The sequence below is a fragment of the Garra rufa genome, chromosome 1 (assembly GCF_049309525.1).
Source record: "Garra rufa chromosome 1, GarRuf1.0, whole genome shotgun sequence".
NCBI lineage: Eukaryota > Metazoa > Chordata > Actinopteri > Cypriniformes > Cyprinidae > Garra > Garra rufa.
Window position 1 is genome coordinate 20,611,557 of NC_133361.1, and position 26,021 is coordinate 20,637,577.

The 26,021-nt window shown below is 28.3% G+C and overlaps 1 protein-coding gene across 1 annotated transcript in view; it reads left to right on the forward strand.

Annotated features, from left to right (window-relative positions):
* The first annotated feature begins 10,319 nt into the window (after positions 1 to 10,319).
* Positions 10,320 to 26,021, forward strand: part of LOC141343916 (mitochondrial import inner membrane translocase subunit tim16) — a 257,053-nt gene continuing 241,351 nt past the window's right edge. Inside the window, exons 1-2 of the mRNA XM_073848604.1 lie at positions 10,320 to 10,400; positions 12,317 to 12,399. Of these exons, the coding sequence (XP_073704705.1) occupies positions 12,317 to 12,399 (83 nt within the window). The 5' untranslated portion in view covers positions 10,320 to 10,400. The remainder of the gene's footprint in view (positions 10,401 to 12,316; positions 12,400 to 26,021) is intronic.

A 26,021-nucleotide genomic window follows, 5' to 3' on the forward strand; every position in this document is an offset into this window, starting at 1 on the left:
ATGTAGCTTTTAAAATTATTGTTTTTAATTGTATTAATTTATTATTTAGTTTATTTATTTTAAATGATAAAGCTAAGAATAATTATGTAGGGTTCATTTATTTTTGTATTTATTATTATTTACTTTTATTTTGTATTTTATTTATTTATTTATTTATTTATTTATTATTATTATTATTTAGGGTTCATTTATTTTATTTATTTAGTTAAAATTATTGATTTTATTTGTATTATTAATTTATTATTGGGGTGCCTGTCAGCCAATCAAAATCAAGAATTTAAAATTGTTGCCTTATAACTTAAATATGTATTATTATAATAACCATACCATAAGTGTTCAGACATGCTGTTATAGTCCCAAAAAAGCATTATTGATAACAAAAACTTGACCAGCCACTGAATCAATCTCCGTAAGATAAACACCAATAATGCAAGGGAACTAATCTGCCGCTTTCGCTCATTTCCAATCATGGGCTGTTTGTGCCGTGTGGTTTGGTTTGGCAGGCCGCTGATGGACGTGAACCGTGATTCAGCTCAATATGCAGTCATCCAGTCCGGCTCTGAGTTTCATCTTTTCCTGAACGCCGCTGTCAGACTCGGTGCCAGCAGTTTGTCTCTCAGGACGAGTCTTGCCAGTGTTTGTTCAAAGCGTTGCGAACACATTGTTGCAGGTCGTACGGAGGCCTGGCCAAGACCCGTTCACAGAGGGAGGACGAAAAGGACAAAAGGGGAAAGGAGGGGGAGCGCAGAGAAAGAGAGGTTGAGAGTTCACACAGACTGATGAATGTGCCACTTCTCAGCCGTCGATCTGCAGACAACACTCGCAAACGACAGACCGGGGACTCCTGCCTCGTCTGCTGTCTTCATCTCTTCTTCCTTCTCACTTCTTCTAGCTCTGATTTGTCGCTCTTTGGGGTTCAGACTCAGATTCTCAGTAGGGATGCAGTGGTTTTAAATTTCTACATGAAAAGCTTTAACTAAAAATAGCAGTTATTAATTCAACAATGATTTTAAAAGACACAAATGTACTTGGACATCTCAATATTATAGTATTGTTTATTGGTTTAATACATATAAATATAATCGTTTCGTACTTACTCTCAGCGGAAATGAATTATTTTAAGATTATACTTAAAGTAGCAGATACTAAAATGAAAAATAAATGTAAATGTTAGAAGTGAACTTATACCGATTAAAACAAATATTTATTAGGGATGCTATATTGTTTATTTGCGAACCAGTATGTTATTGTCTTTAATTATTTTTATCTTATTTTAATGTGTTTGTGTGTGTAACGTATTTATTATTTTATTTATTATTTTATTTATTATTTTTATTATTAATATTTAGTTGTTGTTATTATTATTATTATTATTATTATTATTATTATTATTTAATATTTATTTATTTTGTGTATTTTATTTGTATTATTATTATTATTTTAGTTTTTTAGTTTTTTATTTATTAGTAGTAGTAGTAGTAGTATTTCTACTATTATGCAGTTTTTAGTATAATTAATATTATGTAGTTTTTATTTATTATTATTGTTATTTTTTGTATTTATTTTATTGGTTAATTTATGTATTCATTCTTTTAGTATTATCATTTAGTTATTATATTATTTAGTTTTTATTCATTTTGTGATTATTTTTTTTATTTTTATTCATTTTGTAATTTTTTATTTATTTTTTATTCATTTTGTATTTTTTTTATTTATTATTTATTTTATTTTATTTTTATTAATATTTAGTTGTATTTATTATTATTATTATTATTATTATTATTATTATTATTGTGTAGTTTGTATTATTATTTATTAATTTTAATATTATTTAGTTTTTATTAATTTTGCATTTTATTTATTTATTCATTTATCATTATCATTTATTTTTTATTATTATTATAATTGTTATTTATTTTGTATTTGTTTTATTTTTATTAATTCATTTCTATTTATTATTATTATTATATAGATTTATTAATTTTGTATTTATTTTATTTGTATTTATGTTTTTATTTCAGGTTTATTATTTTATTATTATTTACTTTTTATTTAATTTATTTTATATTATTATTATTATTATTATTATTATTATTATTAATAATAATAATTATTATTATTTATTTATTTATTTTGGATTTATTTTATTTTCATTTATTATTAGTATTTAGTTTCTATTTATTATTATTATTATTATTATTATTATTATTATTATTAATTTTGTATTTATTTTATTTGTATTGATTTATGTTTTTATTTCAGGTTAATTATTATTATTATTATTATTATTATTATTATTATTATTATTATTATTATTATTATTATTATTATTATTTACTTTTTATTTATTTTGGATTTATTTTATTTTCATTTATTATTAGTTTTTAGTTTGTTTATTATTATTATTATTATTATTATTATTATTATTATTATTATTATCAATAATAATGTTTAGCGAAGTCACCATTGTTTTTGTTTTTTTTACATAATCTTTTTTTTTTTATAGTACCAAATACTATAGTAACATTTAAGTACATTTTAATATCTGCTAGGTTATTGGTATTAGCATAATATTATTTAAAGGTTATCAACCATAACAATAAATGAATTACCATTACATTTTCTGAAGATTACATCTACCAGTGTTATTAAGTTCTTAATGCTTTTTAACATTGACCTTTAAGCAAGTGTTAATAATATACAGTTTAAGTAAGTAAGTTGATGATATGCAATTAAATAAAATAGCATTATATATATACATATAACATATAACTAATTCTCACAGCTCACAATACCTAGCAATTTAAACAATGTGCAAAGTCTATCTTGTGTATCAGGCTACAGAAAAGTCCTCTCATCATTATTGATTTGTTAATTGCGAGCGATAAGAGATCTGAGCTGTGTTCTGTGATTCTCACACATCCTCTTCCCCAAAACTGAAGATGTTTGGTCCTCGTCCAGCAGCCATATTTCTTCCTGGATGTGAACCAAAGACCTCCATACCTTCCAGATGAGGTCCGATAGAGCACAATATGGCCCGAGAACTACGTCCCCCCTGAGGGACATATATTGTGTGCAGTGAGTGGTTTTATGTGCTGGGCGTGTGCACGGCTGATAGATGCCTGTGAACTCCAGACCGCATCCATGAGGACCAGAGATTCAGGGCGTCTCACACTACAGCCTTTGCTCCGTTTGACGTCAGCGCTTCTTTTGTTTGGTTGGCGCGAACACTTGTTTTCTGAACCACACCTGAGTCTGTCTGAAACTCTATCTAGGGCACCGAATCATTTTGGACTAATTTGCTGACGTTAACCACTAATGATATTGACAATTTACAGGGGTGTAACACTATATTATGTCACAATTTATCACAGCACAAAAATGTTGATAAAACTTGATAAATGAAAACAAGACTTAACTTGAGAAGCAACACTGTGTGAAATATTAGGAGTTGAATTTTGATTATAAGTGTATTATTATTGGTTTTGTAGTTACAAAGAAATTATAATTAGTTATTACAGTTAACTAATAATAACTAATAACTCAATAATAACGGGTTACTTGAAATAAAATGAATAAAATAATAATAATTAAAAATAAAAAACAAGTAAGAGACATGACAAAAATGCACAATAAAATTACTAAAATATGAACTAAATTTAAAATGAAAACAAAATATAAAAGTAAAAAATGATTCAGATTATTATTAATAAAAACTATTATTGTACCTCAACGAAAGATCAGGGTTATTATAGTTACATAGAAATAAAAATTAAAATCATTATAAAATATTTTTGTTTCTTCAAATGAATACCTAAAGTGAAAGAAAAACAAAAAGATTTATTTCAGCTAGCATTATTTTTATTTCATTTTTGTTTGTCTTGATGTACTAAAATAACTAAAATTGAAATATAAGGAAAACAGAAAAAGAAAAATCTAAATATTATTAAAAACTATAATAGTATCTCAATGACATTAAAATAATGCTATTGTGGATTTTTAAAATATTTTATTTAATTAAAAAAATGTATTTCAAGTAGTGAAAATGAATATTTAGTTAAATATAATAACCCTGGTAAAAATAAATAAAATTAAATAAAATACATTTATTAATTAATAGTAATAAAAACTATAATAGTATCTCAATGGCATTAAAATAATGCTATTGTGGATTTTTAAAATATTTTATTTAATTTAAAAAATGTATTTCAAGTAGTGAAAATGAATGTTTAGTTAAATATAATAACCCTGGTAAAAATAAATAAAATTAAATAAAATACATTTATTAATTAATAGTAATAAAAACTATAATAGTATCTCAATGGCATTAAAATAATGCTATTGTGGATAACAAGAATTTTTCTTTAATATTTATTTTAATAACATTTATTTTAAATAAATATAAATAGTTAAATATTAGTTAAATATAATAACCTTGGTAGAAATAAATAAAATAAAATACATTTATGTAAAATAAAATAAAAAGTAGTTAAAAATGTGTTAAATATAATAACCCTGGTAAAAATAAAATATAGAATGAAATCTAATAAAATAAAATACATTTATTTGAAACATTAAAAATAGTATTAAAACTATAATAGTATCTCGATGGCATTAAAATAATGCTATCTTGGATAACAAGTTTTTTTAATATTTAATTTAATTTAACATTTATTTTATTTCAAGTAGTGAAATAAATGAATGTTTTTATTTTAGTTTCACCCTTAGTTAAATATTCTAATATTAATAAAAACTATAATAGTGCAATGAAAAAAAAATAATGCTTTCATTATTTATGTAAGTTAACACTGGTTTTATTTTAAGTAGTGAAAATTCATGCTTTAGTTTCACCCTTAGTTAAATATAACAACCCTGGTAATAAAATAAAAATAAAATCTTTTTTGATGATGATAGCATCTCTATTGCGTTCAAATAATTCTGTTGTGAATAACAAGATTGTTTTAAATATAGATTTTATTTAATTTAACATTTATTTTATTTCAAGTAGTAAAAATGAATGTTTTAATTTTGTTTTAAATGTGAAATACACTCCATTTTGGGTTCCTAAAAGAACTTTCAGTGAACCTTTTTTTGTTAGTGTGAAGGACATGTTAACATTCTAAAGAACCTTTTTTCATTATAAAGAACCTTCTGTGCTTTTGAAAGATTCCATGGATGTTAAAGGTTCTTCATGAAACATTAGATTCCAATAAAGACCTTTATTTTTAGGAGTGTAAGAGCAATCGGATGTGGGTTTGGGCCAAGCAGGCAAATGGATCTAGTCTCTTAAAGAATAACATTATTGAGTCCGATTCAGATTTCTAGAGTCAGTGTTGGCGATTGAGGTCAGGATGACTAAAGCAAGAGGAAATGATTGTAATTGGAGTGAATGTGTGTGGTTTGACTCCTCCTGAACTAATGCGGCTGGAGATAAGATTCCATTCGGATGAAATCAATAAGTGCTCACATCCAAACTCAGATGTTCACCTCCACACCCAAACGCACACTAACTCCTTCCTCTTCTGTCACTCTTCAACCCGTGCGGTCAATACTCCAGCTTCACAAACAGAGACATCAGTCAGTGTTCGTGTCTGACTTTATCAGCTTGTTTTTCTGTGGGACAGTGTGTTTCATTGAAGAAAAATCCTTTGTAGTGTTAAATCAGGAAATAGATTAACACCATCAAGTTAACCTCTTAAAGGTGACCTAATTTGCCCCTTTTTACAAGATGTAAAAAGTCACTTATGTCTTGAGTGTGTATTTGAAGTTTTAGCTTAAAATACCTGAGAGAAAAGTTGTTATAGCTTGTTAAAAAAGCCATTTTAAGGGTATGAGCCAAAACGTGCCGTTTTTGTGTTTGTTGCTTTAAATGCAAATGAGCTAGTAGTACCCCCTGCCCCCTTTTCAGAAGAGGGCGGAGCTTCAAGAGCTGGCAAAAACAAAACAGGACAATCTCATGCACTGAAAATGTCAGAAACTCTCAATAGCGGTGTTCAACCTTATTCGTTCGAACCAGAATTGGTGTAAAAGTCAGTCATCTGATTGTAACAAATGTATGAATGACACAGATGATAAAAATAATGACATAGCTGGTCTCATTGGTGCCAATTCAAGTGACTTCACCTTGCTTTCATATGCAATTTTTAACCACCACACTCCTATTTATGATCATTCTGGTTGCACGTGAAGGCAGGCATCGAGAAAACGGGCAGAGACAAGGGTAGCTTTAGCAACATTAGCTATAAAGAGTGACAAGAAGCAATTTCAGATGACAATTTGGAAAACAAACAAAACTGTACTGACCTGAATTAGATATTTCACATAAAAGACGTTTACATATAGTCCACAAGAAATAATAATAGTTGAATTTATAAAAATGACCCTGTTCAAAAGTTTACATACACTTGATTCTTAATACTGTGTTGTTACAGTACCTGAATGATCCACAGCTGTGTTTTTTTTTTGTTTATTGATAGTTGTTCATGAATCCCTTGTTTGTCCTGAACAGTTAAACTGCCTGCTGTTCTTTAGAAGAATCCTTCAGGTCCCATAAATTCTTTGGTTTTTCAGCATTTTTGTGTATTTGAACCCTTTCCAACAATGACTGTATGATTTTAACATCTATCTTTTCACACTGAGAACAACTGAGAGGTTCAAATGCTCTCTGATGCTTCAGAAGGAAACACGATGGATTAAGAGTCTGGGGGTGAAAACTTTTGGAATTGGAAGATCGGGGTAAATTTAACTTATTTTGTCTTCTGGGAAACATGTAAGTATCTTCTGTAGCTTCTGAAGGGCAGTACTAAATGAAAAAATATGATATTTAGGCAAAATCTCCATTCTGTTTAAAAGTGTTCACTCCCTGGCTCTTAATGCATTGTTTTTCTTTCTGGAGCATCAGTGAGTGTTTGAACCTTCTGTAATAGTTGCGTATGAGTCCCTCAGTTGTCCTCAGTGTGAAAAGATGGATGTCAAAATCATACAGTCATTGTTGGAAAGAGTTCAAATACACAAAAATGCTGGAAAATCAAAGAATTTGAAGGATGAAACATGAAGGATGTTTTTGAAGAACAGCAGGCAGTTTAACTGTTCAGGACAAACAAGGGACTCATCAACTATCACTAAACAAAAAACAGCTGTATTAAGGTAAAACACAGTATTAAGAATCAAGTGTATGTAAACTTTTGAACGGGGTAATTTTTATAAATTCAAATTTTATTTTCTCTTGTGGACGATATGTAAATGTCTTTTATGTGAAATAACTTATTCAGGTCGGTACTAAATAAAAAACAGCATGCATTTTGTTTGATCCCTCTTATTTTGGTAAAACAATTAACATTTTGCAGATTCTGCAAGGTGTATGTAATCTTTTGACCTCAACTGCACTTTGTCTGGAGCTGACATTTGCGCACAAAGCGTTTCTATCAATCCCTAAACATATAGGGGACTTAACTGATTTTTATTATCATAGGCTGGCTGTTTTCACACTGTGCCCTGGTGAAAAAAACAGTATATGTTTGTTAAGTAGTTTTGACGCTGGGATGCTGGTTGGGTATGTTTTGATGCTGGTTTAAGCTGGTCCTTTGTTAGTTTATGCTGGTTCTTGACCAGCACACGACCAGCTAAGGACCAGCTTAAACTAGCATCAAAATACCTAACCAAAATGCTTTTTTTTCACCAGGGTGGTCACACAACTGTTCAAACACCTTATAAGTCATTTTTGCATAACAGGTCTCCTTTAGTCTCTTTGGAGGTGTTTCAGCAGTGCTAGTGTGTTTGTTATGCATGTTTAAGCGTGTAAACATAGACGTCTCTCCTCTCCGCCTCACGGTTGATATTCCACACTGACATCTCAACACACACCTGTACAAAACACTGACTTGTTTGATTGGATTTGTTTGCCGATGTGAGAAAAAAAGAAAGATGTCAGAAAATTCAACTGTCTGATATTATGAATCACCAGCTGACGATCAAACATCTGATCGAGCAGAACAGTGACAAATGGATGTGATTTTAGTGTCTCTTTGTTCTTTGTAGTTCTGTTCTATATTTGATCCTGGCAAACATTTAGGTTCTTTGGGACTCTGTTATTTCCCAGCATGTAGTTGACACTTTCTGTAACATTGCCGTTTGCGCAGTGTTGTCTTTCCATAAGTTCACAGATACGCAGACTTGACGTGTCGTTTGCATAAAAACATTACCTGCTGAAAAGACCAGCTTGACTCCATACAGACCAAAAATATGTTTGTTTTTTTATTTTAAATATAGAAGAAAAGTAGACACAATTTATATTTGAAGTCTGTTTATTTAAATACCTTTTGAACATACATTACCAGTCAAAAGTTTTTCAAAAGTAAGATTTTTATTGTTTTTAAAGAAGTCTCTTCTGCTCACCAAGCCTGCATTTGTTTGATCCAAAGTACAGCAAATATTGAAATATTTTTACTATTTAAAATAACTGCTTTCTATTTGAATATATTTTAAAATGAAGGCTGAATTTTCAGCATCACTACTTCAGTCTTTCAGTGTCACATGATCCTTCAGAAATCATTCTAATATGCTGATTTGCTGTTCTAATAACCATTTCTTTATTATTATTTATTTAAAACAGTTGAGTGCATTTTTTTCAGGATTTTTTGATGAATAGAAAGATCCAGAAATCAGCATTTATCTGAAATAAAAAGTTTTGTAACATTATATACTATACCATTCAAAAGCTCAGTATATATATATATATTTTATATGTTATTTATTTTGGTAAAGAAATGATGGAAACTAATACTTTTATTTAGAAAGGGTGCTTTAAATTGATCGAAAGTGATGATAAAGACATTTATAATGTTACAAAAGATTTCTATTTCAGATAAATGCTGTTCTTCTGAACTTTCTGTTCATCAAAGAAACCTGAACAAATTCTACTCAGCTGTTTTCAACATAATAATAATAAAACATGTTTTATAAACAGCAAATTAGAATATTAAAATGATTTCTGAAGGATCATGCTAAAAATTCAGCTTTGAAATCACAGAAATAAATTACATTTTTAAAATCTATTCAAATAAAAAACAGTTATTTTAAATAGCAAAAATATTTAAAAATGGTACTGTTTTTGCTGTACTTTGGTTCAAATAAATGCAGGCTCGGTGAGCAGAAGAGACTGCTCTTTAAAAAAAAAAACACAAAATCTTACTGTTCAAAAACTTTTAACTAGTAGTGTAATTATTTTTTATTTTATAAGTATTTTAGATTTTTTGTTGTTGTTGTTTATATTTTAAAATATTAATTAATTTATTTATTTATAAATGTGAAATTTCCTATGCTGTTTTAAGTTTGATAAACACGTAAATGGTTTTTACAACAAGTATAAACCAGCTTGGAAATTCAAGCTAGTCTAAATTGGTCCCGTTGGCAGAGTTTGACCTTTGACCCCTCAAAGTAAATTGTCATAGTTGTGTCTTTAGAAATCTCTGTATCAAATGCAGACAGATCTCTTCCCAGCGTTTGAACTGGGTTGTTTTGCCGCTAGTGATTATGTCAGCGTTGTTTCAGAAGCGTCGTTACGATGTCAGAGTGATTTAGCCGTCTATCATTGACATCACAGACAGGCCCTGATCTGCCTGCTATCACAAAGTCAACTTTAAAGGACAGGAAGAGGAGGCATTTTCAGATGTCAATCGTTCAGTCATCAGGGTTCAATCCAGACCGCTGTCATCAAGACATCTGCTCTCAACACATCTCTTTCAATCTCTCTGTTCTGTCTATATATGTGGATTGTTTTAATTCTCATTCCGTTTAAACCCTGGACCATGAAACCAGTCATTTTGAAACTAAGATTTATACATCATCTAAAAGCTGAATTTTTGGCTGAGATACAACTATTTGAAAATCTAGAATCTAAGGGGGCAAAAAAACAAAATACTGAGAAAATCGCCTTTAAAGTTGTCCAAATGAAGTTCTTAGCAATGCATATAACTAATTAAAAATTAAGTTTCGATATATTTAGGGTAGGAAATTTACTAAATATCTTCATAGAACATGATCTTTACTTAATATCCTAAAGATTTTATGGCATAAAAGAGAAATTGATCATTTTTACCCATACAATGTATTGTTGGCTATTGCTACAAATATACCCCAGCGACTTAAGACTGGTTTTGTGCTCCAGGGTCACATATTATATTTCAGCTACTAATAAAGTTAGCAAACCCAATCTTTTCTTGTTGTTGATCCTGGCTTAAAACAAGTGGCCTATTTTATGAATCAGTCAAGCTTTCATGAGTGTTTTGTCTCATATGTGTGTCTCTGTGTCTCTACAGGTCGTCCAGGGTCATCAGGGTAATAGAGACTCTCGTGTCCTTTGGGTCAAAGATGACAACTTGCTCACTACTGGCTTTAACCAGGTAATTTTGAAGTTTCCTGATAATTTACTCACCCCCATGTCATCCAAGATGTTAATGTCTTTCTTCCTTCTGTCGAATTAAGGTTTTTGAGGAAAACATTCCAGCATTTTTCTCCATATAGTGGACTTCACTGGGGATCGAGTTGAAGGTCCAAATTGCAGTTTCAATGCAGCTTCAAAGGGCTCTACACAATCCCAGCTGAGGAATAATAGTCTTATCTAGGAAAACAATTGGTCATTTTCTAAAAAAAATAATTAAATTTATATACTTTTTAACCACAAATGCTCATCTTGCACTAGCTCGACTTCTTGCTTTGTGTAACCATGCATGCCCCCAGTGTTTACAAAGTGAACGTGCAACGAAATTCAAATGCCCTTTACAAAAAAAAAAAAAAAAGGTAAAACAATGATGTTGAAGGAGAATTAGTTTTTCGCGTGAAGTGGTGAAGTCACGCAGTCCGTGACTGAGTCACATTTTGACTACATATTCGATTTTGAATTTAGCATAAAGTTGCCAGTGAGATTTTGTATTGTTTTTTAAGTTTCTTTTGCTCAGTAAGGCTGTATTTATTTGATCAGCAATGCAGTAAGAACTGTAAAATTGTGAAATATTTGTGCAATTTAAAATAACCATTTTCCGTTTTAATATATTTTAACCTGTAATTTATTCCTGTGATCAAAGCTGAATTTTCAGCATCATTACTCCAGTCTTCAGTGTCACATGATCCTTCAGAAATCATTCTAATATATTTGTAAATGCGTCAGAAGTTACTTAAATGCATCAAATTAAAATTAAATTAATAACTAAAATAATATAGACAATTATTTGTGGCATTATCTATGACTAGTGCACAGATCATTAACAGCTGGTCTATGTGGTAATACAGTACCACAGGACATCGAAACGCTCACCTTTCATTCATTGACCTCAAATATGGCTTTTCATCTGAAAGATGTATGTAGTAGCAACTTTACATGGCTGCTAAATCTGTTGTTAACATATAAAAATGTGCGCTATTGAAGTGTCCGTGCATAGTGTTGAAGCTGAACAGTAGCGCACTTACTGCGTTACGGTGCGGTCACTTGCTCTTAAAATACTCTGTCATTTTTGGTCATACAGATAAGAGTAATACGTCTTTTGAATCTGTAAAGGCTGGTTTATTTGTTTGCACTCACAATAACAATGAAACGTTGTGCTTAAATCAGTGAATACTTGCCTTACAGACATGAAAAATATCTATAGAGAGTTTTTTGTCTACTTTCAAATGAACCAATTCAAATATTCTCAGATTATGTAATCCGTATGAAACATACATGCAGGCGCATCCACTGCTGTGGAGATGACTTAATCTCTGAAATTGAAAAACAAAGAAAGCACTAGTTTATCAATAAATGATTAAAATGTTAATGCAGTCTGCTTGCTGTTTTCCCCATTCATTCATAATTATTATATCTGCCGGTGCACTGTGGCAAGCTTTTTTTGCGCACACTTGAGCGCTTATTAGGACACAATTAAAGGCTCATTATTATGATTTATATGGTTTATTAATAAAGATGCAACTAATAGTCGTATAATGCTTAAAATAAACGACTACTAGTCCACCAGAAAAATCTCTGGTCGAGGGCAGCCTTAGTAATGCGTGAGGTCGAGCTAGCGTAAGATGAGCATTTGTGGTTGAAGTATATAAGTGTTTTTTTTTGGGGGGGGGGGGGGGGAATCTGCAGTTGTTTCTCTAGATAAGAACCCTATTCATCGGCTGGGATTGTGTAATGTTGAAGCTGCACTGAAACTGCAGTTTGGACCTTTAACCCGTTGGCCACCACTGAAGTCCCACTATATGGAGAATAAAATTCTGGATGTAATAATTCAAAGTGTTAATATTAGAGTGTAAAGTGTAAGTGCATTTGTGTTTGCAGATGAGGCAGCAGGAAGTGAGACTCTGGGACAGCAGGAAGTTAAGCTCCTCTCTCAGCTCGCTGACTTTGGCCACCTCCAATGCGTAAGTCAAACCGACCAAACTGATTTGATGTGCATGTGACTGGATTTGACATGGATTTGGATTTTTCTGTGGTTTGTGTTGGCAAAATGGGAAAAAAACTTGGCTTTGAGAGCATCAATGACCATGTTTACATGCATATGGTTTATTCATCTTTTATTCTGAAAAACATTTTGCATTGTTAGTAATTTAATCAATGAATTAAGCTCTCATATCCTTTAAAATGGCATGCAAGAGCGCAATCAATGGAAAAATGCATGCCATTTTATGATGCTTACTCCCATATGCATATTGACTGATATTACTGACATATTGAATTTCTTGTAATGTTTAATATTTAGTTTGGTATCATTAGAATTGTTTAAAAGAAATCAATACTTTTACTCATCAAGGATGCATTAAATTGACCAAAAGTGACAGTAAAGACATTCATAAGGTTACTAATGTTTCTATTTCAAATAAATGTCAGTTTCCACAAAAATATAAAGCAGCACAACTATTTTTAACATTGTTAATTATCAGAAATAGATTAGAATGATTTCTGAAGGATCATGTGACACTGAAGACTGGAGTAATGATACTGAAAATTCAGGTTTGATCACAAGAATAAATTTCATTTGAAATATATTTAAATAGAAACTAGTTATTTTAAATTGTACAAATATTTCACAGTTTTACAATTCTTACTGTATTACAATTTTTATTTTATATTTAAAATATCTTTAATATTTTCATTTCTTAGTTTTTATATGAACAATATTTAGATTTAATTTATTGCATTTTATTTCATATTATTTAATAAATAATAGTGTCATAAAGATACTTTTCAGATGTTTTATGTAATACCTGTTAGTTACAAATAAAATGCATTGAATTAATTGCTGTAACTTTTATTTTTTATAAATATTTTTTTAAATAATAATTCTTATTTTGCATTTCAAAATATCTTTAGTATTAAATTTTTTTAGATTTTATATCAACAATATTTAGATTTAATTTATTTTTTTTAATTGCATTTTATGTATTAAGTATCTTCTGAGCATTGCATAAAAGCAACTCATAGTGGCATAAAGATACTTTTCAAATGTTTTCATATAATACCTGTCAGTTACAAATAAAATGTATAAAATGCATTGAATTAATTGCAATTAATTTTTTATAAATACATATTTTTGATGATTTTTTTTTTGTATTTAAAGTATATTTTGTATATTAATTTATTAGATTTTATATTTTCATGTTATTTTCATTTATTTTAATTAATTTAATTAAATTTTATGTATTTAGATCTTTTCTGAGCATTGCATAGTGGTGTAAAGATGCTTTTAAAATGTTTTCACATAATACCATAAATAATTTTATATAATATTTTATTTTTTAAATTTAAATTAATTTATTTACAAATATATTAGGATCATGTGACACTGAAGACTGGAGTAATGATGCCGAAAATTCAGTTTTGATCAGAATAAATTTAATTTTTAAACATATTCTAATAGAAACCAGTTATTTTAAATAGTAAAAACATTTCACAATTTTACAGTTCTTACTGTATTTGTAATAAATTAAATGCAACTTTCAGATTTATTTTTTATTTTTTATTTTTTTTTACTTTTCTGTAGTTAAAATGCAGCATAATAAAGTACAATTTCTGTACTTGATTTAGGAATATACTTGTGCATGTGAATGTGGTCATTGAAAGAGCTGCTTGTGTTCAAGCTCCTGAGCAAACAGAAGTGGTTCTCCAGTTTCTGCGCTGTGGAGTTTATTGTGATTATTGTGATGGCCGAGGTCCAGCCTTGAAAGATGTGCGGGCAGTGCTCGTGTGAGGGATCCCACGTGCCTCTGGTGTTTACAGTAGAAACCCTGCGGCGGTGGCCCAGTGAAACGCGCTGTTTACACGGCTCTGTTGTGGTAGAGCTTTAGCAGCACCTGTGTTTCCTCTCCTCTGGACAGCGACTCGGTTTGTGCTGCGGTCCGGTGCGTCGCTCAGCCGTAGAGGTGTGCATGGGGCGAGCAGAGAGGTGATTTTTCCAGCATGAACACACAGAGGTTATTCTTTGTTAGCATGAGTTTTACACAGTAGGGCTTTAAACAACCAGCTCTCCAGGTCTGGGCTTGTTTCTTCTGGTCAGGCGGATAACAAACCCTCTGTGTGAAGACAAATTCCCCCATATAAAGAAAACGCTTACACTACACTTATAAAAATCTGTTTGTTTTTTTTGCTGCGATTCCATAGAAGAACCATTTTTAGAACCTTTCAGCCAAAAGAATTCTCTCTTTTGTTTTTAGAACATTTAAAAAATGTAAACAACCTTTTGTGGAATGGAAAGATTCTATGGATTCTCAATGGAACTATCAATGCCTATAAAGAACCTGCATTTTTAAGAGTGTATGCGCCATTGAAGGAGATTGCTTGGACTGAAGGATGTTACAACTGAGCTGCCGCCCATCTGTGAATCTTTTCTTGGATGTTTAGAGGGGGTATGAGTAATTTGCCATTGTTGTGTTATTGGTTGACAGAGGAGAGATAGATCATCTGGTGTCAAGCTGTCCGACATTCTTACATTTTCCTCATGTCAGCGCCAGCACAGACAGCAGTTAACGCTTCAGTTCACTTCACTCCTAAAAATAAAGGTCCCAGTCCCTCTTTTCCCACCAAAATGGTGCCAAAGCTGAAAGCGTAAAAAAAGAGAAAAGTCAACTCTGGGCTTTAAAAAATGACATTAAAAATCAACAATTTACATTATTTACAAGCTTTTTTGTTGTTGCAATGTTGCTATGAGTTTTATTTTTTGCAAATAAATTGTTTTGTTTTCAAATTATTTCTTTTTGTTTTAAATATATTTTATATTTTAATTTCTTAGATTTTTTTTTTTTTACAATATTTCTATTTTATTTATTTAGATGCTTTTTAGAGTTTTAGTTTTTTTTATAAATAATTTATATTTTTGTTTTATTATACATTTTTATTTTATATTTAAAAATATATTTTGTATTTTAATTTATTAGATTTTATATTTACATTGTATGTACATTTATTAATTTCATTTTATGTATTTAAGTAACTTCTGAGCATTGCATAAAAACAGTGATTTTTTTATTTTATTTTTATAAATTATTCATTTTTTTATTATTATTTTAGTTTTTTTATTGAATTTTGTATTTACAATATTTAAAATTTGTTTTTTAGTTTATTTTTTATTTTTTTTACATTTATTTATTTAATTGTATATATTAAAGTAACTTCTGAGCATTGCATAAACACAACTCATAGTGGCATAAAGGTGCTTTTAAAATGTTTTCATTTAATACCTGTCAGTTACAAATAATATTTATAATATTAAATGCTTTGAGTTTTATTTTATTTTTTTCATTTATAATTTTTTTAAATAATTAATATTTTTTTATTTTAAATAATTTATTTATGTACATTTGTGTGTATTTAAGTAACTTCCAGTGGCATAAAGATGCTTTAAAAATGTTTAATAAAATGTATTCAATTATTGCTATGAGTTTTATGTTTATAAATTATTAATTTATTTGAAGTTAATCATTTATATATATGTGTGTGTGTGTGTGTGTGTGTGTGTGTGTGTGTGTGTGTGTGTGTGTGTGTGTGTGTGTGTTTATTTCTTAGATTTTATATTAACAATATTTATATTTTATTTAGATTTATATAATTAAATTTTATGTATTTAAGTAACTTAGGTAACTGAGCATTGCGTAAAAAAAATCTATTTATAGTGGCATAAATATGCTTTTAAAATGTTTTCATATATTTCCAGTTACAAATAAAATGTATTAAATTAATAGCTAGGAGTTTATTTATTTATTTGTTATTCAATATAAATAATTCTTTTTTTATTTTATAATTATTTAAATTATGTTTATTTTATTTTATTGTATATATTCGTTTAAATAATAATTTTTTATTTTATATTTAAAAGATAGTTAGTATTTCAATTTATTACATTTCATATTTACAATATATATTTTTTAATTAATTAATTATTTTTTTATTTATGACATATTTTGTATAAATATATGTACATATAAATATTTAAACATATTAAATTAATTGCGATGAGTTTTATTTATGCATCATTTTATTTTTAATTATTAATTTTGATTTTATATTTACAATATATTTGGTATTTCATTTTTTAAAATTATATATTTACACTATGTATTTTTTTTATTTAAATTAGTTTTATTAGATAACTTCTAAGCATTGCATAAAAACAACTCGTAAAGATGCTTTTGAAAAAATGTTTTAAAAATATATCTGTATTCAGTACTATCTGAGACTGTATTCTTCCTCTTTGTCTAAAATAATACATTTACAAATATTAATAAATTAACAAATATATAGTAAATGTCAGAAGACCTGTGAACAAAGTCTGTAATTATGCTCTTGCTTCGTACTTGTTTTGGTTTCGTTTTTAGGCCCATTTTGTAAAGTGATCTTTGGCATAATCCTCATATCTCCCGACTTTGACTATTTCAGAGACACTTTTCATCCACTTCTGTTCTGTAAAATTGACTCCAAATGATGGTGATCATAATAGAGGCTCAGTTGTGGGTAAAATCACATTCACGAGGCCAGCAGATGTGAGCGAGGGCTTCATTTTCACCTATCCAAACGTCTTTCCCTGTTGTATTTTCCTGCATCAGATCTTGGAGCCACGTCGGTCTTAAAACTCTCCTGCTGTTTGATAATCTCTTGATATCAGAGCGGATGTAGTGAAATCTGACCCTCTATCAAGTCTATTACTCTTTATTTCCAGGGTTTTATCCTCCAAAAACCACCGGCTCAGAGCCGAGTTTCTCCGCGCTTAATTGCGCGACTGGTTGCGGTCCAGGACAAACTGGAATCAAGAAGTAAATTGGGGGGAAAATGCAATCACCACTTCCCCTCGCTAGCAAAAAAACCCAGCAGGTCAGCTGTTGTCTGCTATCTAAAAATGTGTAGCGTAACAAGCCAGGAGAGACCCTGATCTGGGCCTTTGGCACTGGCTGTGATGCAAAACTGATATCTCACTGCATTACAGATGAAACACCAGCCAGATAATCACCGTTTTACTGCTGAGACGTGATCACTGAGCTTTTATGCTTTATTCAGACTCATCCTTTAAACGTCCCGCTTTCACTAAAGTGATGAAACTTTGCTTTAACAATGTGCTGTAAATATTGAGTTGGTTTAAGCAGGATCGTGTTGCTGAGTCATTTTATGTTTGTAAATGAAAATGGCTGCAGTAAGTGCCCTCCTGTGGCTCCTGATGAGGAATTACCCTTTTGTTTGTTTTGTTTAATAAGCATTTTATGGTTCATGCCTGTTTTGTGTTGGGATTCGCTTTGCAGCCAAACACTGCGGTGCCATTGATCTTTCGTTACGAGCTGTTTCTCAGAAACGGATGGAAAGACGGCTGATTATTAGTTCTGGATAAATTGGAGTTTGCGTAAATGGTTATATCGAGTCCTGGATTGGAAAATATGACACTAAAAAGGTTTTTTTCTTACTAAAAAAATAAAATAATAAATACAACTATATATTTTTTGGACATGGACATTATGTTCAAGGTTCCTGTAGTTAATTTTTAATTTAATTTAATTTAATTTAATTTAATTTAATTTAATTTAATTTAATTTAATTTAATTTAATTTAATTTAATTTAATTTAATTTTAATTTTAATTTTAATTTTAATTTATTTTTACATTTTTAAATTTTTACAAATAAATATTATATAAATATTTATTTTACTTTTCATAATTAATCATTTAAATGTTTATATTTTTTGTTTTTATGTTATAATTTGGTTTTTGCATTCATTTATGTTTTTATATTTGATAATTATAGACATTTTTTATTTTATTTAGTTTTTTTTTGTTTTTATATAGCTTTATTTTATCTTATTTTACACTTTGACTTTTGCATTCAATTTATATTTTTATATTTGACAGTTATTTATAGAAATGTTAATAATGTAATAATTATAGAAATTACTCATTTGATTTAGTTTTATTTTATTTAACCTTATTTTATAATTTGTATTTTTCATTCAATTATTTTTTTTTATATTTGATAATTAATTATAGAAATGCCCATATTGTTGTTATATTTTGTTGTGTTATTTGTTTTTATATTTTAATATTTAATAATTAATTATAGAAATTATAGTTTTACTTAGTTTTATTTTTTTAATAATAAATCATATAAATGTTTATATATTATTTTATTTAATTTTATAATTAGTTTTTTGCATTCAATTTTGTTTTTGTTTTTATATTTTTATATGTAATCATTTTATTATTTTATTTCACTTCATTTTACTTTTTTATTCAATTTATGCATTTTATATTTGATAAGTATAGAAATGTCCATATTTACATATACATAATTATAGAAATCATAAAGTTTTATTTAGCTTTATTTAATTTAATTTAATTTTATATTTTGTTTTTTGCATTCAATTTATATTTTTATATTTATTTCATTGAAGACATTTATATTTTTTGTTTTGTTTTTTGTTTTTATATTTTATATTGATGTTTTGATAAATATATTAAATATAAATAAATAATATATATATATTAATATTTTTTATATGTAATAATTTTATTTAGTTTTATTTTAGATGTTTTTTTACATTCAATTTATATATTTTTTGTATTTGAAATTTTTATTTTATTTTTTAAATATTTTTATATATAATCATTAATTATAGAAATGTCCATAATTTCTCTTTATATTATTCGTTTTATTTTTATATTTAATAATTGACAGATATTTCTAAGAATTTATTATTATACTTTTTATATTATTTTATTATTATCATCTAAATAAGTTTTTGCATTACAGTTATATCTGTATATTTAATAATTAATCATAGAAATGTTTATATTTTGTATGTGTATATATTTATGTATTTATTTTATTTTTTAATTTGTTTTTTACATTCAATTTATATTTTTATTGCTAATTCATTATAGAATGTCAATATTTTTTATTTTATTTTGTTGTTTTTTCTTTTTATATGTAATAATTAAATATAGAAATAAAAATAATTATTTAGTTTTATTTTATTTAACTTTTTTTTGGCTTTTATTTTTTGCATTTAATTTATATTTTTTATATGTGATAATTGGATAGAAATGTCCATGTTTTAATTTTATTTTCTTGTTTTATTCGTTTTTATATTTTTATATTTATTTTATTTTTATGACCATTTTTTATTTAGTTGTATTTTATTCAATATTATTTTATAATTTGTTTTTTTTTCATTCAGTTTATATTTGATAATTCTAGAAATTACATTTTTTTTGTTATTTTATTTGTTTTTTATATTTAATCATTAATTATATAACATTGTCTATAATGTTTTGTTTCTTATATAGTTTTATTTTATCTTTTATATTTATTTAATTAATAATAGACATTTTTAAGAATTTATTATTACAGTTTTATATAATTTTGTCTATCAAATGCTACTCAGCTCTTTTCTCACACACAAACACAGTTTGTCCCCCTTTTTTCCATACAGTGACTACCATGATCCAGTACTTTTTCTGTAATGAACCCATTGCATTTACTTTATTCCATATGTTGTGCTGATGTTAGACTTGTAGTGGATAAATGGATGTGTGCTTTAATTGGTTTGGAGTATAACAGTCCTCATGCTTGTTTTCCATATTGAACTGATTTTAATCTCAATTGGAGCTTGTTGCGTCCACACCCCCACCTCATAAACATAATTATAATGACTTTAATTGGACCTTCTGGCCCGGTTGCAATCAGCGAACTTTACAATTTGACTCAATTGCAACCAGCTTTTTGAGTAAACATTGGCGGGTCGGTTAGACTGGAGACTTACTTCCTCCAGGACAAACTTCCTCAGGTGGATGATCACACACAGACAGCCAATTGATCATGGATATGGGGTTTAGTGACTGTTTGTTCCTTATACTGTTTGTTTCTTGGGGAATGAAGGTCTGAGAGGTCTGTCTGTTACGGATATAGCTCAAAAGCCATAAACTCTGCAGGAGGCTTGAGTTTGGCTAGCTAATTGTCCACAGTTGTTGCAAATATCCACAAATATAGGCTATGCATTCATGTGCTAACATGCAATCGCATGAATCTGTGTCCAACTGTGACGCATTTAAGATGTTACAGTGATTTAACACAGTCCTCTACACTCTTTAAAAAAGGTTCTTTGTTGGCATTGAACCTTTCCATTTAACAAAGGTTCTTTTTTTTGTACTGTTTTACAAAACCATAGAAAACCTGAAAAAATCTAAAAATCACTTTTTTGATTTTCAATATTGTTTTTATTTTAGATTTTTTGAAAATGCATTTTGTACAGCAAATGTATTTTTTATGTATTTATTTATCTGGATATGAAGCAAACTGAATTAAATTAATTAAATAATTGTTTTTTTTTTTTAATGAAACAAAATGTCCAGATATTTTTATTTACAATAATAATAAACAATTATTATTATTATTATTATTATTATTATTATGATGATTATTATTATTATTATTATTTGGTTTATTATATGGTTTATTATTATTCTAAATATAAATTATAAATATCTGGGAATTTTGTTGCTTTATTTTGGCATATAATTTCTATAATTTTTAATATAATGTCTGCAACCATATTAATAACAATACAGTTTTGATAAACATGAATTTTAATGTTATGCTTTTTTTTTAATGGTTAGGTCAAGTTTTTTAATACATTTATTTGTTATTTTTTATTTAATTTATTGTTTTACAAAACCATAGAAACCTGGAAATGTTGTTTAATTTTGGGAATTTATTGAATAGTTAATATCAATTCTTTTTTTTAATGTATTTATCTTTTTTTGCAAAACCATAGAAAACTTAAATGCTTTTGGTTTACAATATTTTTTATATTAAAAATTTTTAAATTCATTTTTGTTTATATGTAATTAGTTCTCAAAACCACAGAAAACGTATATTGTTGTTGTTTTTAGAAATGAATTAAATTAAATGTCATTTAATTAATTTAATTAAATAATAATAATAATAATAATAATAATAATTAAAAAATGAGTATTATTATTGTTGTTGTTTTGAAAATGAATCAAATTTTGTTAACTATTTTTATATATATTTATCTTATTTTGCAAAACCATAGAAAACTTGACAATGTCTTGTAGTTTTCAGTATTGTTTTTTATATACTTTTTTATTTATATAGAATCATTTTTTTTAAACCACAGAAAATGTATAATTGTTGTTTTGGAAATTAATCAAATGTAATTAATTAATTAATTGATTACTTTAAAAAAATATTTATCTTATTTTGCAAAACCATAGAAAACTTACAAATGTTTTTTAATTATTTTAAAAATAATTAATTATATAATTTATATATAATAAGAATACTTATCAAATAATTAATATTAATTGAAATATTTTTAATAAAACAACAAATTCCCAGATATTTAATTTAGAATAATAATAAAGAAACCCAATTTTTTGTGTGTGCGCATGTATATATATATATATACGTATGTATGTATGTATGTAACAATTTTGAAAACATAATTTCTATATATTTTCTGTCAACTAATAAATGTTTTTGTTTTAAAATGACATAAAATGACCACATGTTTGCAGTTTAAACCTATACATGTTTGCTTAAATTTATTTTAAAGTCTGAGGTAAACTATCTGTTTTTGCTTTTAGTGTGGCTATAAATGATATTCAAACTCACATTAGACACTTTTAACATTAAATAAGGCACATAATCAGCATCTGACATTATAATTGTCATAGTTTGTTGCTGCGTCGTCGTAGAAATAGAAATGGTTTCTAAAATAGAAATTTTGTGTGTGGCCTTCACGGCTAGTTAGGACATAGAAAAGATTATTAGACCTTTTATCGCATGTCGTGGCGTTGTTGTGTGTAGGACACAGTGTTAAAGGGGTCATCAGATGCAAAACTCACTTTTACATGTTGTTTGAACATTAATGTGTGTTGGCAGTTTTTGTACATAAACACCCATGATTTTTTTAATCTTTAAAAGTAATATCACCTTTTGAAAATCAGGTCGTTCTCAGCTTCTTGTCGCTGTGATGAAACACAGACAGATACGATATCCCACCGCCCTCACCGAGCTGAAACAGTCCGACTCCGATCGACAGTGTTTGACTCAGGTGCAGAGGAAGACAAGAATGTTTCAGATTGAGTGATCAAATTGTTCTGTTGTTAGATGTAATAATGAATTTAGCAGTGGTCATTTACTCCAGACATCTGAGCCACTGAAGACGCAGAGGATAACATTACTTTTATTTTTAAAAGGAAAGCGCCAATCCCGATCTACATATGTATCTATGTTCGTGTGCATCATTCCTGATGCAACTTCACCCACAGCAGAAGTGAGTATAAGGTTTTTGTTATGTATCTTTGCAAATAGCCATTCTTGTGCTTGTTGGCTAAATGCGGCTAATGTAAACATTACAGCTCGTAATCCCACATCAGAGAGGGGCGGGGCGAGCAGAGCTCATTTGCATTTAAAGGGACCATGTCTTAAAATGAGTTGAGTTTTTGCAGAGTTGATTTTGACAAGGTAAAAGTTTTTTTTTTTACACTTTTATTCAGAATTTTTAACCAAAGCATATTATAGACTTTTCATTAAGACCCTAAAGAGTCATATCAACTTGGATAATGAGCATCCGATGACCCCTTTAAGAATAAAGATATTATTATTGCCATTATTGTTGTTCCATTGGTTACATTTAGAACCTTTAACATCCATGAAATCTTAAAATCTTTCCATTCCACCTAAGATTCTTTAGTGAAAAAGGTTCTTTGAATTTTTTAGAATGTTCGTCACACTATTTAAAAAACGGTTCTTTTAAGAACAAAAACAGCATCACTGCGAAACTCCCTTTATTTTATAAGAGTGTAAAGGACTGAAAGCCTGTAGCTTCTTCTCCATTGAAGACCTGTCGTAGCTGTTGAGTCCTAGATCCTCACGGGTCTTTTGTGTTAAGTTTTGAGAGTGTTTAACCAGGTCTCAGGGGCTTGGGTGCGGTCTGTTTATTTGACTTTCCTATTCACTCTGCTCCTGCTCCGGCCACGGCACGCTCAGGCATCTGCTGTAATCGATCCAAACTCGCTTTAATCAGCCGGATTGAGGAGCCTCGCTAATAAACGCCCCCCTCCTCCTCCTCCTCCTTCCCGCTTCCCAAATCAAACCCAGATGAAGCAGCCAGGCCTGGATTACCGGCAGCTGTACTCCAACTACCAGCGCTCCAGAAAGAGGGGGAACGTTGTGTTTACGTTTGGCGTGTGTTGGGACGACCGTACAGTAGTTTCATTTTCCTCCCTCGGTGCTCTTTTCCTCCATCAGTTGGTTTTCTTTTGCGCGGACGGAGCCAGGGTTGCGGTCGCGCTCAGATCTGCTCACGAAGGTCACTAAAAGGGAATCAAAGTCCAGGTGTTGAGGTGAAACGGCCTGCTTTGGAGGTCAATGGAAGCTCTTAGTCATTTCAAGAGCTTTTGTTTGGAGAAATAAAGAGTGGGGGTGGAAAAAACGGTTCGGTACAGTCAGTGCCACGGTTCAATCTTTTCTCCAGAGCTTGCGTAAGCTGTCAAAAACTCTCTGGTTTTCCCCCCACGTCTGCTCTTTTTACCTGATGACCTCCAGCCCGAGTCGAACTCGAACGCAATGGGATTGCAATTAAACGGCGCATGCCGAGGACTAATAAAGAGCTCTCGGGCCTCTCGGAAAGATGGATGTGGAAATATTTGACAGCTGGCGCTTAAAATCCCTCATAAATCCCCGGCGTCTTTGTATCCGTCCCGCAGGTATTTTCAAAGTGTCTGTGGAATAAGTCCCTTTTTGTGCCGTCGAGAAAGAATAACACAAAGTAAAGGAAGAAAAATGCTCCCTTTTCCACCTTTTTTCCCCCCTACACAAATATGGTTTTAATTAGGATTTTTTTTTTTGTTCTTCCATCTTCTGGGTTGTTGTTAGTCTTTTGTGGCGTTTTAAAGTGACCTGATGCTGGTTTGTTTGGTTTTTGGGAATTGTTTCATAATTTTAATATACGCTTTCTGGTTTGTAGTGACCTGTTGGAGAGCCTGACAGTGTAAATTTGTAAGAGCATCTCCCTATTGCACCATATTCAGCCATGTGTTGAATAGATCATGATCACATTTAACCATTTACTGTACTGTACTGTACCATTTATAGTTCATGATATATAAAGTACCATGGTTTATAAGTACCATGATTTTACAGGTTTCTAATTTTTATGAAAAACCTATAATTTTGTAAATTAATTTTTATAGTTTAATTTATTTTGTGTTATTTACAAAGCCATAGAAAACCTGAAACCTAACATTTATGGTTTTATTTAGTCATTTTTTTTTTTTTGCATTTAAGTTTATAATTTTATAGAAAACATAAAAATGCATTTTAATATTGTGATGTTGAAGTTTTTTTTGCATTTATTTTATATTTTTGTTTTTATTTTATAGAAAACCATAAAGCCATAAAATATTAAATTTTATTTTTTGAAATTAATACTATTTAAATACTTTATTTTACTTTACAAACCCATATAAAACCTTAAAATGTGTGCATTTTAATATTTAATATTTGTCATATTAAAAAACGTTTCATTATTATTTTAAAGTTAGTTTTTGTATTTTATTTTACAAAGCCATAGAAAACCTGAAAATATACATTTTAACATTTTTTCAACATAGTTTTTTGCATTTAATTTTATAATATAATATATAAGACATAAAAATGTCTTTTAATATTGTGATTTATTATTATTGTTTATTATTGTGATTGTTGAATATTTATATTGTGATTAGTTTTTTTAATTTATTTTATAGTTTTGTTTTTACTTGATAGAAAACCATAAAGCCATAAAATATTAGATTTTTTTCGAAATTAATACTACTTAAATATTTTATTTTATTTTACAAACCCATAGTAAACCTTAAAATATGAGTGCATTTTAATTTTGCTATTAAAAATAAAAATAATAATAATTATTATGTTTTAATTTTTTTTTTTTTTGCAATGTCATAGAAAATTTAAACATATTTAATAATAAGGTTTTATTTTGGAACAGTGTAAATTTTACAATTTTACAAAGCCATAGAAAACCTGAATATATACATTTTAACATTTTATTTTATTTTGTACGTTTTTGCATTTAATTGCATAATTAAACATAGAAATATATAATATATAATTTGAACTATATAAAACATAATGTTTTTTTTTAATATTGTGATTTTTTTTAAATTACTAAAAATATGTTGAAGTTATTTTTATTTTTATTCATTTGCTTTGTATTTTTATTTTATAAAGCCAAAAAAAACAAAGCCATAGAATATTTTATATATATATATATATATATATATATATTTATTTTAATAAGCATTTTCAAGCCATAGAAAACATGGAAATATCTATACATTTTAACATTTATTATTTTATTTTGTACATTTTAATGCATTTAATTTTATAATTCTATATTAAACAATAAATATATTTTAATATTGTGATTTATTTTTTGAATTAATAAAAATATGTTTAATGTTATTTGCTTTAAATGTTTAT